This window comes from Panthera tigris, chromosome B2 (genome assembly GCF_018350195.1).
Source record: "Panthera tigris isolate Pti1 chromosome B2, P.tigris_Pti1_mat1.1, whole genome shotgun sequence".
NCBI classification, from domain to species: Eukaryota; Metazoa; Chordata; class Mammalia; order Carnivora; family Felidae; genus Panthera; species Panthera tigris.
The window spans coordinates 21299730-21314254 of record NC_056664.1 but is presented as its reverse complement, the minus strand read 5'-3'; the positions used below and the strand labels follow the sequence as shown (position 1 = coordinate 21314254).

General features: G+C 50.4%; 1 protein-coding gene across 9 annotated transcripts in view; it reads left to right on the top strand.

The window, feature by feature from the left end:
• Window positions 1-14525, top strand: part of RREB1 (ras responsive element binding protein 1) — a 133688-nt gene that overhangs the window by 104335 nt on the left and 14828 nt on the right. For all 9 annotated transcript variants that reach the window (XM_042985782.1, XM_042985784.1, XM_042985777.1 and 6 more), the window contains 2 exons: window positions 7941-8130; window positions 9070-11983. In XM_042985782.1, coding sequence (XP_042841716.1) covers window positions 7941-8130; window positions 9070-11983 — 3104 coding nt within the window. The remainder of the gene's footprint in view (window positions 1-7940; window positions 8131-9069; window positions 11984-14525) is intronic.

Sequence of the window (14525 nt, the reverse complement as noted above, 5' to 3'; positions counted from 1 at the left end):
GTAAAATCTCCAGTATTCTGAATTCAGGTTTCTTTCTTATGGAAGCATATGCTGTCATGTGCTGGAATTCACGTGTTTTCTGGGTGAAATCGGCTCTGGTGAACTGCATTGGGGTGCAGAAACACCGTTTCTGCAAGCAGAATGATTGGGGGCTCACATACAGGTGTGTATGGGTGTGCGTGTGTAAGCTGAGGGTGGGCCGAATGTCTGTATGGGCATTCATTCCTGTTTGATGTGTAACCTCACCTTGTCCTTGGGAGTTTTTTCCACTGATGAGTTTTTGTTTCCCTTCGAGTAATTTATTTCAGTATGTGATTTTAAAAGAATAAAACATTTAAAGGAGGGTTTTAATTTTTTGTTGTTTATTTTTTTGAGAGAGAGCATGCCTGTGTGCGTGCAAGTGTGGGAGGGGCAGAGAGGGGCTCTGTCAGCACAGAGCCTGACTTGGGGCTTGAACTCACAAACCATGAGATCATGACCTGGGCCAAAATCAAGAGTTGGACACTTAACTGAGCCACACAGGTGCCACCCAAAAAGAGAAACTTTTGTTTTTAGAAGTATCAATGGAGTTCTGTTAGCATCTTTTTTTCTTTTTTTCCAGAGGGGCAGAAAGAGAGAGGTGCACAAGTGAGCAAGGGGCAGAGAGAGAGAGAAGCGGGGCTCACCCAAAGTGGGGCTTGTGTTTTACCTAAGGCTCATGCTCACCCAATGTGAGACACAAACGCAGGAACTGTGACATCAAGACTTGAGCCAAAGTCAGATGCTTAATGACTGAGCCACCCAGGCACCCTGTTAGAATTTTTCAATCCTATAACTGGAGGGGCACCTGGGTAGCTGAGTCAGTTGAGTGTCCAACTTCAGCCCAGGGCATGATCCTGCGATTCATGATTTCGAGCCTTGCGTCAGGCTCTGTGCTGACAGCTCAGGGTCTGAAGCCTGCTTCAGATTCTGTGTCTCCCTCTCACTCTGCCCCTCCCCCGCCTGCACTCTCTGTCTCCCCAAAATAAATAAACTTTAAAAACAAATTTTTTTTAATTAAGTTTTTAAAAAAAGCAATCTCAATTTGTAAGATTTCCCTCAGGCACATTGTCAAAATCACACGCAAGATGAAACTGCCCTACAACAGTCCTTGGTCCTAGGATGATTAAAGTACAGCCCTATTCCTTCTGAATGTTTTGCAATGGTATGGTCCATGAGTACCTGGAGTACCATCCAGGGCAGGATTGAGAGATCCCACAAGCGGGGATGAAGGGAGAGTTGCAGGGACCACCTGACCAATGGCTGTGGTCTTAATGAAGACTGACAAGCCCAAGTGAGGTTAGCAAATACCCCAAGATCAGAGCCTGCAACAAGCAGCATTGCCCACAGATTGACAGTGACCTCCATTGTCCTTGAAGAGCTCTTTAGAAATACAGTTGCAAAGTGTTTTTCCCCAGGGGCCTTGGGAAGGCTGGTTGAACCGGAGTGTCTCTGGCTGACAAAGACCCGTCCAAATGTTTCTGGGTGATGGTTTTCCACACTGGTTTTATTGAAGGTGTGCCAACAGGTGCCAAGCATAAGATGGGAGGCAATGTTTTTCTGTGGGGTTTTATTTTCTTCCTTTTAACTAGCCTCACAATATGCTTCTGGTTTCAAAGCAGATTTTTTTTTTCCTCTGCCACTTTCCCGCCACTTGTTTGCGAGATGACATTCTGTATCTTTTCAGAAGTGAAATAGTAGTGCCTTGATTGAATCCCATGAAAACAGAGGTGTGAAATTGTGGATGTGGGCCTTGTTTAGGTCTTACTTAGAAGGCTCTTGGTGCTCGTGCAGGCTGGGATGACATGTGCTTCTTTTCTAAGCTGTGGCCCTGGGAGCAGGAGTGGAGGCCCGGGGTTGTGGGGGGGGGGGCCGGAGTGGGGGCCGTGAGGGGGAGCAGGTGGCAACCAGGAAGGACATGCATTTCTCCTGTGAGTCTCAAGATGAAACAGAAGCAGTGGAGACAATGGTGGAGTTCTTGAAAATGAAGAGAGAGAACACATCCTTTGCAATTAAAAAATTCATTTTCCCTGCATTCTCATGTTAGCTAGAGTGGCCAGGAAATGGGCTACTCCTGATGGTTCTTGTTCCTAGCAGTGTACGATAATGGTTAAATAGCACCTTGCAGGTTCCCAAGCATTTGGTTCTCCGTCACTGATAGTAGCTCTAAAAATGCCCATTTTACAGATGAGAAAACAGAGGCCCAGAGAAGGATGGGGAAGAGCTCTCAAGGCTTGTGGCATCAAATGTCCTTAGACTCTCACTTAATTCTCACTATACTAAGAAGGTCATGAGGAGGCAGATTCCTGTCTCAGGCCTGTTTGGGAAATTCTGCCCAGCTGGCAGCCAAAATGCAGATGAAATGAGTGGTCCAAGGTCACACGACCTCCACTTCCCCTCCCCCACTGTCCCTGATCCCTGAACCCATCCCATACCACTCCCCAGGTACCTTACACGGGGGAGGACACAGAGCATGTGGTCGGTGCTGGTTGTCAGCCATGTATTTATTGAGCACCTACTATGTGTGAAACTAACCCAGATGCCAGAGATGGGAGGGGTTTGAAAGTGAACGAGAGAATGAAGGAAGGGATAGACGTATGAGAGATAAGTGAAGAAAATGGTATCCTTGAAAACTCACAGCTGTGATAGAAGTGCAGTAAATTCTAATTGTCACATTACGAGACACTCTACTCCCTTGTAGAAAACTGACTTCTGTTGCCCCTCACACTGAATTTTCTTTTTTTTTTAAATTTTTTTTTTAACGTTTATTTGTTATTGAGAGACAGAAAGTGAGGGGGGAGGGGGGCAGAGAGAGAGGGAGACACAGAATCCGAAACAGGCTCCAGGCTCTGAGCTGTCGGCGCAGAGCCCGACACAGGGCTCGAACTCACAGACTGAGAGATTGTGACCTGAGCCGAAGTCGGTCGCTTAACCCACTGAGCCACTCAGGTGCCCCCACACTGAATTTTCATAGCAGGCGTCACACTGATGCAGTAGACTCAGGGAGGGTATTCAGAAAGGTCTCTGGAGTAGAAGAAAAAAATGATAGACCTTTTATCTAACCCTTTAAAAATGTTTATTTTTGTATTTTGTGACTTACCTGACATGTGCAAATACCTACACATAACACGCACGCACACACATTTGTGTGTTAAACAACAAACGGATAAGGGTACATGCTCAAAAACTTTCTACTTACCAGGCGTCGTACAGCTTGCAAAGTTTGCAGCCCAGTTCTCAGGCTCACCTGCTCACCTTTTGCAGTCGACTTGCATGATACCAAGAGTCAGTATTATTTATACCCAGCCTGTTTATGTCAGTAATACTTGCGATCATTTCCTATAATCAATAGAATTTTGTATAAGCTTGTGAAATTTTTTTATAAGCATAATCTGTGTGAGGGGCGTGTGGGTGGCTCAGTCGGTTAAGTGTCCAACTTGGGCTCAGGTCTTGATCTCATGGTTCGTGACTTCGAGCCTCGCATCAAGCTCTCTGCTGTCAGCACAGAGCCAGCTTTGGATCCTCTGTCCCCACCCCCACCCCACCCCCGCCCCTCCTCCACATGCACACGCTCTCTCTTTCTCTTTCAAAAATAAACACCAAAAAAAAAAAAAGAATAATCTCTGTGAAAGCTAAATTGGGCTGTCTTGTTTGTGGTCCAGATTAGACAGATACTTTTTTAAATTGCTGTCAAATTTAGGGTAGGCGAGACATCTGTGAGCAGTTGAGAGAAATAATCATAAAAGCCTAAAAGGATCATAAATCCTAAAAGAATTCTGCTTTAGCTTGATATGCAAAAATCTAAGTTCTTGCTCTGCCTCAAAGAGTCTAAAACCGCGTATCAAAGATGTTGAATGGGGAGCATGATTCGCGCCCTAACAAACACATGGAACTTCTCTGGGTGCAGCTGGACTCAAACACAAGCCCTTGGAGAGTGAATGTGGGATCGGTTACTGCTCTTTATGTCCCTGAAGATTGCAGCAAACACAGAATTAGCGAATGTTAAATGTTGTTCCTAGAGGAAACACAGGGTACCGTTTCCTACAAGCCTCTGTCTACATTTTCATCAGCTAATCAGTACAGAAACTTTTGTTTCTGTTTAAGGAAATCTGAATGAATACCACTGACTCGGGGCACCTGGGTGGCTCAGTCCATTAAGCATCCGACTTCAGCTCAGGTCACGATCTCACAGCTTGTGAGTTCAAGCCCCGCATCGGGCTCTGCACTGATAGGATAGCTCAGAGCCTGGAGCCTGCTTCAGATTCTGCATCTCCCTCTCTCTTTCCCTCCCCTGCTCGCTCGCTCTCTCTCTCTCTCTCTCTCAAAAATAAACATTAAAAAAAAAAAATACCGCTGACTCATTAACAGTGAACTCACAGCCAATAGCACTGTAATTCACGCCTGAACAAAGTTTGCCTGACACACGCATTTTTGCCACAAGGCACATCACTGCTTTTTGCACTTGTGTAGTATAGGTGGCATGTTAGCTCTGTGCTGGGAGCCATTTTAAGCCATGAAATTACCAGCAAAAAGCACAGAAATGCTAGAAATATGGCTCTACATAGACTGCAGAAGGACACTCATGTACGATGGGAGCTGAAACAAGATGGCAGGGCAGCATTGCGTTCAGCCATAGCCAGGAATGCGCGGAGGGCAACTCCAGTTTTTCTCCTCTCTGTGCATGTCCTCAGATGTGCTGCCAGTATTCATTTGGGGTTTTCAGATACATTTTAACAAGTAAGCAAATCCACAAATACGGAACCCACCAATAACAAGGGCCAACTGTCTATGTTTTAGATTAGATAAAATAGTTAATGTATGCATGACTTTTTTTTTTTTTTATGAGTGCCCCACCCAGCCTTTACTGCACTTTGATCAATGAGCCCCTCTCTGCAAGGTGCAGGGAAAGCTGAGCGAGGAACCAGGGCCAACTTTCAGGTGTAACTGAATGATCGATCACACACTCATCGCTTCCTACTAGTGCTGTTTGTCTCGCGGGGTTGTTGGACTGAATGAGTTTAGGTGTTTGTAGTCAGTGCTACAATTAATTTGGCAAGAGAGAGTGCAGACTTCAGGTGCAGAGTGCCTAGTGGGTGACAGCCCTTGGTGCCTACCCTAGACTTTATCACCTCCTCTTGTTCTCACCTTCCAGGGAGGGCACAGACCAGCTTCTGTTTCCTGCAGCTTCCCAATCCACACCTGCTTACAGCTAAGACAGGACAGAGGGGAAGAAGGAGGGAGAGAGACAGTCAGCACCATCTCTGGGTTCATAAGAGGCCAAGCCAGATGAGGCCATGGGCTTGACTGCCCAGCCCACCGAGTGTGGCTCACTCTGCCTGCGCATAAATCCCACACCATGGAGCCTTCCTGAGCCCTGGGCTCGGCGCCTCCACCTTTTTTTCCAGAAGCTCTGATTGTCCCGTAGGTTTGCTGGGGAAATGGGTTCCTTCCCTTCACCTGTGCTACAGTGAGACTCAGCATAAAGACCTCTCTTCTGGGGTTTATAAATTGAAATCCCCACACGCATCTACCACAGATAGTGCTGTGGACATTTCTGAAGCTCAGAAAAAGAGGCCACAAGTCAGCCCGCTCTCATTAGCCATTTGTAATTAGATGTTTCTCTCTTTTAAGTGTATCAGGAACATTTCAAACGTATGCACAAGTCGAGAGCACAATGTCATGACCCTCTCACGCACCCTCCCCCCATTTTCAGGAATTACCAACTCACGGCCCATCGTGTTTCGCCTCTTCCCCCATCCCACATGATTTCAAAACAATCCCAGGCATCACATTTCACATAACAGTATTTCATTACATTACCTCTAAAGGAAAGGGATGTTTAAAAAAAAAGACATAACCAAAATATTGTCACAACTTCAAAAAGTAACAGGGATTTCTTACTATCATATGTATCTGATCAGCGCTAAATTTCCTGAATTCAGACATTTCTCTCGTCCCTTCAGGTCAGTACAGAGTTTTCAGCTGACTGCTGGCATAGGGATGGGTTGGGGACTATGAGGAGTGTGCAATTGAACTTGGGTCTGGGGGGACTGAAGTCCCCATGATAGAAGAGAAAAACGTTTCCAGAGCAACAGGAAAGGACAGAGCTGCCACGGGGCATCGAGGTCACAGCCCCTCCACACATGCAGCGTGGAACTTGAGCGTGTTCTGGACAGAAGGAGAGCCTCGCCTAAGGAGCCACAGACACACCGCTTCCCTGCTTAACTTTCTCACAGCCTAGGACTTAGCACTCTGGGTGTTTTGGGCAGGGCTCCCTGTGGTTGGGGGGCCATCCCCCCGGAATGTGGGCTGCGTGCAAGGGATGGCCAGGGAGGGAAACGTGGCCGTACTGTGGGGGCCCTGGGGCGTCTCACGGTTGGTGACCTCAGCACCGTTCCCCCAGAAGGAGCTTTGTGTTTTGAGTGGCTCATGGGAACCCAGCATTCTAAATTTAATTGAATGATGACAGGAGTCTTGATGGCGAGACGCGGCCGAGGTAGCAGCGGAGATAGGAGAGGTGGACGCACGGCAGGACCTCGCTTGCTGGGGCCTGCCACCGCGCGATAAGGACAGCAGAGTCGCACATACTTGGCACTTCTTTCAGCGCGAGAGGACGATGAACTCTGCTGCCTCGCGGGTCATTTCGTTATCTATTTCCAGAGAAGAATCTCAAAGCAAAAAAAAGTTTTCCATTAATGTGCATGTAGTCCAGATGCAGACTCCAGCAGGTCGCCCTACCCCTCCAAGACCCAGGTTCTTTCTCTGTAAAGCACTCGTGGGACCTGCCTTAGGGGTTTCGTAAGTGGCAAAGGCATGTGTACATGCAAATACTTGGAAAGGTGCTAGGCACACAGCACTGTCCAACAGAACTTTCTGCGGTCATGGAAACATAGCAGCAGGTCAGGTCTGCACTGCACTGCCTGATGTCACTGAGGAAATTTTAATTCACTTAAGCAGCCCCACATGGCTTGCATGGCTACCGTATTGAGTGCCAGTCTAGGGGATGTTGATAACACCCCGATGATAGGATAGTTGTTAGAGTGGTTCTGAGTGAAGACCCAGAAGGTGATGCTGGTATGAAGAGTGGAGGAAGCATTATAAAATGTGTGTGTTTCACATCTGTGTGGTCCAGGACATTGAAGGTGGAGGTCACCTCTGAAGTTGGGGGTGCTGATCTTTAGATGGACTGCATCTGTGGGGGTCTTTCAAGGAAAAGGAGACATCATAACAGGTGTGGGCAGGAGGGTGAAGGAGGCTCATATTTTGTCTTTGCTTCATACTGGCTGTGTGACCTTGGCCATGTCACTTAACGTTTTGAGCCTCCGTGTTTTTATCTGTAAGATGGAAGTCTGGATATCCACCTGCCTGCCACGGTCGTGGTGCCTGCTTACTGTGGGAGCTACAGTTATTTTTCAGATAACGATGGTAATATCAGAATTGAACACACAGTCACTGGCTTGGACTACTAATTCAGTTGGAGAATTTGATTATCATTTCATCCCGATCAGAGACCAGGGATGCCATCGTGATTGCTCTCAGTTCGGTGTAAATTTATGCTGTTTGGCTTGTAAACATTTATGATCACTAAAATCCACTGAGCCGAGGGAGGGAGAAAACCTTGGAAATGATCGCTCTATGCCACATAATTGAGGTAAGCAGAAGTAAGCACAGTGGCTTCAGGTTCCCAGCTGTCTTAATGGGCACACCTGTTCTGTCTACAAAGCTTGGATATCCAGAAGTTGATAAAATACTTTTTTAAGGGAAGCGTTTTTCTTGGTGTTAACCGTGAGCAGACTGGCTTCTCGAGATTATACCATTTTTATTTCAATTGAAATGAAGCAACAACAAATATAATAGGCTCCTGGACAAGTGGCAACTCTGATTGGGCCGCCTCCTTATATCCTATCCCTTTTTTCTCCCAGATGTGACATTTGCTGTGTCACCTTTCGAACACATCGAGGATTGCTACGCCACAACGCGCTTGTCCACAAACAGCTTCCCAGGGACGCAATGGGAAGGCCTTTCATACAGAACAACCCTTCCATTCCTGCTGGCTTCCATGACTTAGGATTCACTGACTTCTCCTGTAGGAAGTTTCCTCGAATTTCTCAGGTATTTTGGTCAGCCTGTGGAACCAGCAGCCACCTCCCTGGGCCGCGTGGTTGGACTACACCTCCTTACCCTGAGGTCTCCCTTCCGTAAAATGTTGTCCCTTGGGTTTTGTCTTTTTTGTAACAGCGTTTTCTCTTGCAATTCAGCTTGACCCTTTCAGTCTCCATTGGGTTCTTGAGAAAGGATAGTTGGGTCTTAATCTTGTGTTGAATTTCTTACCACCTTGTGTAAGAGTCTAGCTCATCGATGCCTTTTGCCCATTCTTGGGCGTTTGGATTTAAAGTTGTGAAGTGCTCACCACCCCCACTCCCACCCCTATCTGAACTGAATTTGTTTTCTTAAATATTTCTTTAATATCCACATTACAGGTAAATATTTCCAGTGTGGTACTTTCTATTAAAAATGTTTTGGGTCATTATTAACCTGAACCATATTTGTTCCCTGCCTACTGAAAACTACTTTGAAACTTTTTTTTTTTTTTTTCAATTTTAAAAATTGAGATCGAGGATGTCAACAGTGAAACTCTTAAGGCACAGAAGCCTCAAGGGTAATGGGTTATTCCATATGTATACACCCACATGTATACGCCCACACGTATACACCCACACAACCCTCCCTGCAGATGGCACAGCCTCAGGCCCCTTCCCAGGCAGTGCCCCTCGTGTTATTATTACTTAACTGTATTTCATTGCTTCTCTGAGATACCCCAGGGATTGATGTCATTTGTCAAGCAATATGATGTTTAAGGTGCTTTGTGGTCTTCCTTATTCAGCCTAGGGACAGGAATTAGCAAGCAGGGGGAGGCCAACTCCTTAGATAGTACAGAGAGAGGCTGGGTACTGGGGCAGCTATATAACAGATACTTTCTGCATCTCGGGGTAGTGATTATTTTTAAATCCTCCTTATTCCCTTGCTTTTGCCAACCCGCCTTCCACACAGGCCTGGTGTGAAACAAACCTACGAAGGTGCATCAGCGAACAGCACCGTTTTGTCTGCGACACATGTGACAAAGCATTCCCCATGCTCTCCTCGCTCACCCTGCACAAGCAGACCCATGTCGCCACGGACCAGGGACGGGACAGGCTGCAGGCCAAGACCCTGCCTGGTGACGCCCTGGACCAGAAGGTCTTCCTGGCCTTGCTGGGCCTGCAGCACACCAAAGACGTCAGGCCTGCCCCCGCTGAGGAGCCCCTGCCGGATGACAACCAAGCAATACAGCTCCACACACTCAGGTGTCAGCTACCTCAGGACCCCGGCTGCACCAACATGCTGAGTCTGTCTCCTTTCGAAGCTGCTTCCCTGGGCGGCTCTCTCACGGTCCTCCCGGCTACCAAGGAGAGCATGAAGCACCTGTCCCTGCAGCCCTTCCAGAAGGGCTTCATCATCCAGCCCGACAGTAGTATTGTGGTCAAGCCCATCTCCGGCGAGTCCGCCATCGAGCTGGCTGACATCCAGCAGATTCTGAAGATGGCGGCCTCCGCCCCCCCTCAGATCAGTCTTCCGCCTCTCTCCAAGGCCCCTGCTGCCCCTCTGCAGGCCATTTTCAAACATATGCCCCCTCTGAAGCCAAAGCCCCTGGTCACCCCACGGACGGTGGTGGCCACCTCCACACCACCCCCTCTCCTCAATGCCCAGCAGGCCTCCCCGGGCTGCATCAGCCCCAGCCTCCCCCCACCGCCCCTGAAGCTCCTCAAAGCCCCCGTGGAGGCGGTCCCCAACGCCCACCTGCTACAGTCCCAGGCCGGAGCCCAGCCAGACACGGCCACGCAGCTCTTCCTGCAGCAGCCGCGGATAGAGCTGCCCGGCCAGGCCGAGATGAAGACCCAGCTGGAGCAAGACAGCATCATCGAGGCCCTGCTGCCCCTGAGCATGGAGGCCAAGATCAAGCAGGAGATAACAGAGGGTGACCTCAAGGCCATCATGACGGGGCCCGGCAGCAAGAAGACGCCGGCCATGCGCAAGGTGCTCTACCCCTGCCGCTTCTGCAACCAGGTGTTCGCCTTCTCGGGGGTGCTGCGCGCCCACGTGCGCTCCCACCTGGGCATCTCACCATACCAGTGCAACATCTGCGACTACATCGCCGCCGACAAGGCTGCGCTCATCCGCCACCTGCGGACGCACAGCGGTGAACGGCCCTACATCTGCAAGATCTGCCACTACCCCTTCACCGTCAAGGCCAACTGCGAGCGGCACCTGCGCAAGAAGCACCTCAAGGCCACCCGCAAGGACATCGAGAAGAACATCGAGTACGTGACCAGCAGCGCCGCCGAGATGGTGGACGCCTTCTGCTCCCCGGACACGGTGTGCCGGCTGTGCGGCGAGGACCTGAAGCACTACCGCGCGCTGCGCGTTCACATGCGCACGCACTGCGGCCGCGGCCTGGGCGGCTGCCCCAAGGGCCGCAAGCCCTTCGAGTGCAAGGAGTGCAGCGCCGCCTTCTCCGCCAAGCGCAACTGCATCCACCACATCCTGAAGCAGCACCTGCACGTGCCCGAGCACGACATCGAGAGCTACGTCCTGGCGGCCGACGGCCTGAGCCCGGCCGAGGCGCCCGTCGAGGCCTCGGGGAGGATCGAGGACGGCGGCGGGACCTTTGGCGAACGAAAACCGCTGGCCACCTTCCTGGAGCCCCAGAACGGCTTTCTCCACGGGGGCGCCTCCCAGCCTCTGCCTCCCCATGTCTCAGTCAAGTTGGAGCCCGCCAGCAACTTCACAGTGGATTTCAACGAGCCCCTGGACTTTTCCCAGAAGGGCCTGGCCCTGGTCCAGGTGAAGCAGGAGAATGCCGCCTTTTTCCTGAGCCCCACCTCCTCAGCCCCCTACGACTGCTCCATGGAGCCCATCGACCTGTCCATCCCCAAGAACTTCAGGAAAGGAGACAAGGATACGGCTGCTCCTGCCGAAGTCAAGAAGCCTGAGCAGGAACCAGGGAGCGATGAGCGGCCCTCTCCCGGTCCTCCACCGTGCCCTACCCTGCCAGTGACTTTGGGGCCCAGCGGGATCCTGGAAAAACCCGTGGCCCCTGCAGCTCCGGCCTCCGCAGCTACCACTCTGGAAGCACACGCTCAGCCCCTGCAGGGCTCCGTTCAGCTTGCTGTCCCCATCTACTCCTCAGCTCTGGTCAGCAGCTCCCCCATCTTGGGCAATTCCACCCTCCTCAGCAGCCCGGCACTGTTGCGGCCGCTGCGCCCCAAGCCCCCTCTGCTCTTGCCAAAGCCCCCCGTGACGGAGGAGCTGCCCCCACTGGCTTCCATCGCCCAGATCATCTCATCTGTGTCCTCGGCCCCCACCTTGCTGAAAGCTAAGGTGACAGAGCCGGGGCCCGCGAGCACTAGCAGCAATAGCGCGGCTCCTGACGGCTTAGGAAGTCCTGTCCCCAGAGCCGCCACCGCCCCCACCAACACCACCAGCCCAAAAGAATCCAGCGACCCGTCGCCTCCTGCCAACAGCCCAGAAGCAGCCTCCCCCACCGAGCAGGGGCCCGTGGGTTTGTCCAAGAAGAGGGGCCGGAAAAAGGGGGTGCGGAGCCGGCCCCGCTCCGGCAGCGGCGGGGTGGACCTGGACTCCAGTGGGGAGTTTGCCAGCATTGAAAAGATGCTGGCCACTACGGACACCAACAAGTTCAGTCCGTTTCTACAGAGCGCAGAGGACGACGCTCAGGACGAGGTGGCCGGAGCCCCCGCCGACCACAATGGGCCCAGTGACGAGGAGCAGGGCAGCCCCCCCGAAGACAAGCTGCTGAGGGTGAAGCGGAATTCCTACGCCAACTGCCTGCAGAAGATCAACTGTCCCCACTGCCCCCGGGTCTTCCCCTGGGCCAGCTCCCTCCAGAGGCACATGCTCACACACACTGGTAAGAGGGCCCACCAGGCCCCGAGTGCTACTTCCCAGAAGGGAGGCTGTGGCCTGGCCGGCCCCAGGGATGGGGAGAACAGGAGGTGGGGTCAAAAGTGTGGGACCCTTTTCCCATGGCCCCATTTCTAGCTTCTCTTCAGCCTCAGTCTCTGAAGCAGGGGGCTTGCCTGGTGATGCCAGCGGGTTTTCCCCCCGTGCCCTTGTAACCACAATGACCTATTCCTAGTGTCTCGGCCTTCGAGGAGCTGCTGGTGAAGGCAGTGTTGAATGTCGGTGTTTGGGGGGTGAAAATGGTCCTGGGCCCATTGGATCATTCACTTGCATCTGCCTCAGCCCTTCAGGAGGGTGTAGCAAGATCACTTGGTTCCCCACAGGAGGCAGCTAGGGAGAAGTGGAACTCGGTATTGAGGTATTGGTGCTTTGGCAGGAGAAAGTCCGTCCCAGATTCCTCAACGTTTTAAGACTTTGAACATTCTGTGAAGTTCTTTTGACTCCATATATTCTTAAAGGGAATATTGCAGACTTCATATTGCCAAAAAGATATATCCCAAAGTGTTTTTCAAATGTTAGTTTCTATATGTTGACTTTTAAGAAGCTTATTTAAGAGGATACATTTTTTTTAAGTTTATTTATTTTGGGAGAGAGAGAGACAGTGTGAGTGGGGGAGGAGCAGAGATAGTCCCAAGCAGGCTCTGTGCTGCCAGCACAGAGCCGGACTTGGGTCTTGAACTCAACGGAACCGCAAGATCGTGTCGTGAGCCAAAACCAAGAGTCAGCGGCTTCACTGACTTAACAGACGCCACCCAAGGGCCCCTGAAAGGATACGTTTTAAGTAATTTTATACCAGGTACTTCTAATAGTCACATGACCATTCGCTCTTGTCTTAATCCTGATTTACTGAATATTTATACATGGTTTATGTCATCAAAGTAGACATAAATTGGGTGAGATCCTTAACTTTTTGGAGATTACCACCCAAATACTAATGGTGGGACCTAAAACCAAATAAAGAATTGCATAATACAGGATTGCCAGATAAAATACTGGATGCTAGGTAAACATAAATTTCAGATAAAAAGCAAATAACTTTTAGCACAGGTTAAATATGCAACATTGAGGATAGACTAAAAACTGATTTGTCATTTATTGGAAATTCAATTTAACTGTTTTTGGTTGCTAGATCTGACAACCCCAGTCAGTTACAAGGCTTACCGTGGTGAGGGGAAGGTAGCAGGGAACTATGTGTGAGCCACGCTCTGTACTCAGGTGGGAAAGGCTTCATTCCAAAAGGTTGATTGTCACAGAAGCCTCAGAGACGCCCATGGCTGGCTGTTTCTACTCACGAGGGAGGGGAGAGCAAGTCTCTCTGAGATGCATCCTTTCTCTCTGGGGTGAGAGACAGGGGCTCAAACCCGAGACTCCAGTGGCAGCAAACCAGGAGTACCTGCCCACGGAGGACTCAAATATGTAACAGGAACCAGAACTTCTAGATTTCTCAAGTGTGTGCTGCCTTCTCAGGCTGCCATTTTCTTTTCCTTTGAGATCATTGAAGCCTGACAGAGTAACAGTTCTAAGACAGAAAAGAAGACACATCTTGAACAGGAGGTGCCCCACGCAGAGGTCTCTTGCCACTCTTTTTGGGTGACACTTGTTTGTCACCTGCAGAGCCTTTGGAGAAGTGCGTGCTTCTGCTACCACTTTCCAGAAAGCAGGTGGCTGGATCTCACGATGCATGTGGCTCTCACCATGCCACCTCCTCTACACTCCCCTGATGCCGTCCCCTCCGCCCTTCCCAGTGAACCACCAGTCTTCCTAATAGGACTGGAGCAGCTGGCATTTCCTTTCAAGAATTGTGCCCACGTCTCACAGGTGCCTCATCTGAGTTCCCACTTGTGAAAGCAGTCATTTCAATTGTCTGGCTTTCGAATGCCAAAATGTCCTAGTTGGTGTAAAGTCTGGTAGCATCTGGAAGCAGCAAGGAAGATGGGAGGCTTGTTTATGATGGAGTAGGGTGGGGTAGACATAAATATAAACATGTTCTGCCACTTCTCCAGTTACTAGACCCTTGGCAGCTGTGTCTGTTGGAGCCCCATCCATGACCTCCTGTCGTACCACGTGACAATCCCATGTCCTTCTAGTGAGGGTTGCTGGCCTTAACTTGAGGGGAGCACTCGGGGTTGGTCGAGAAACATTCCAGAGCTAGTCCTCATGACCATCCCATGAGGGCGATGTTGTCCACATCTTGAAGCGAGGAAATGAAGGCTTAGAGAGGCTGAGTAACTTGCCTGTGGTCTTAGAGCTCGAGTTCAAAGCCAGGGTCAAGTTCCCTGCAGCTGCCCCACAACCGAGGTATGTGGCTGCTGGTTCTCTGTTGGCAGGTGTATAGGGCATGCCTGCTTCTGCCGTCATGACATATCCTGACATGTACCAGGGCAGAAGGCTGGCAAGGGGCTGGAGATAAGGTGAACAGAGATATGGACCAGGATCCTAGTAATCAGACTGAATGACCTCAGGATAGTACTAGCCACACACACAGACAC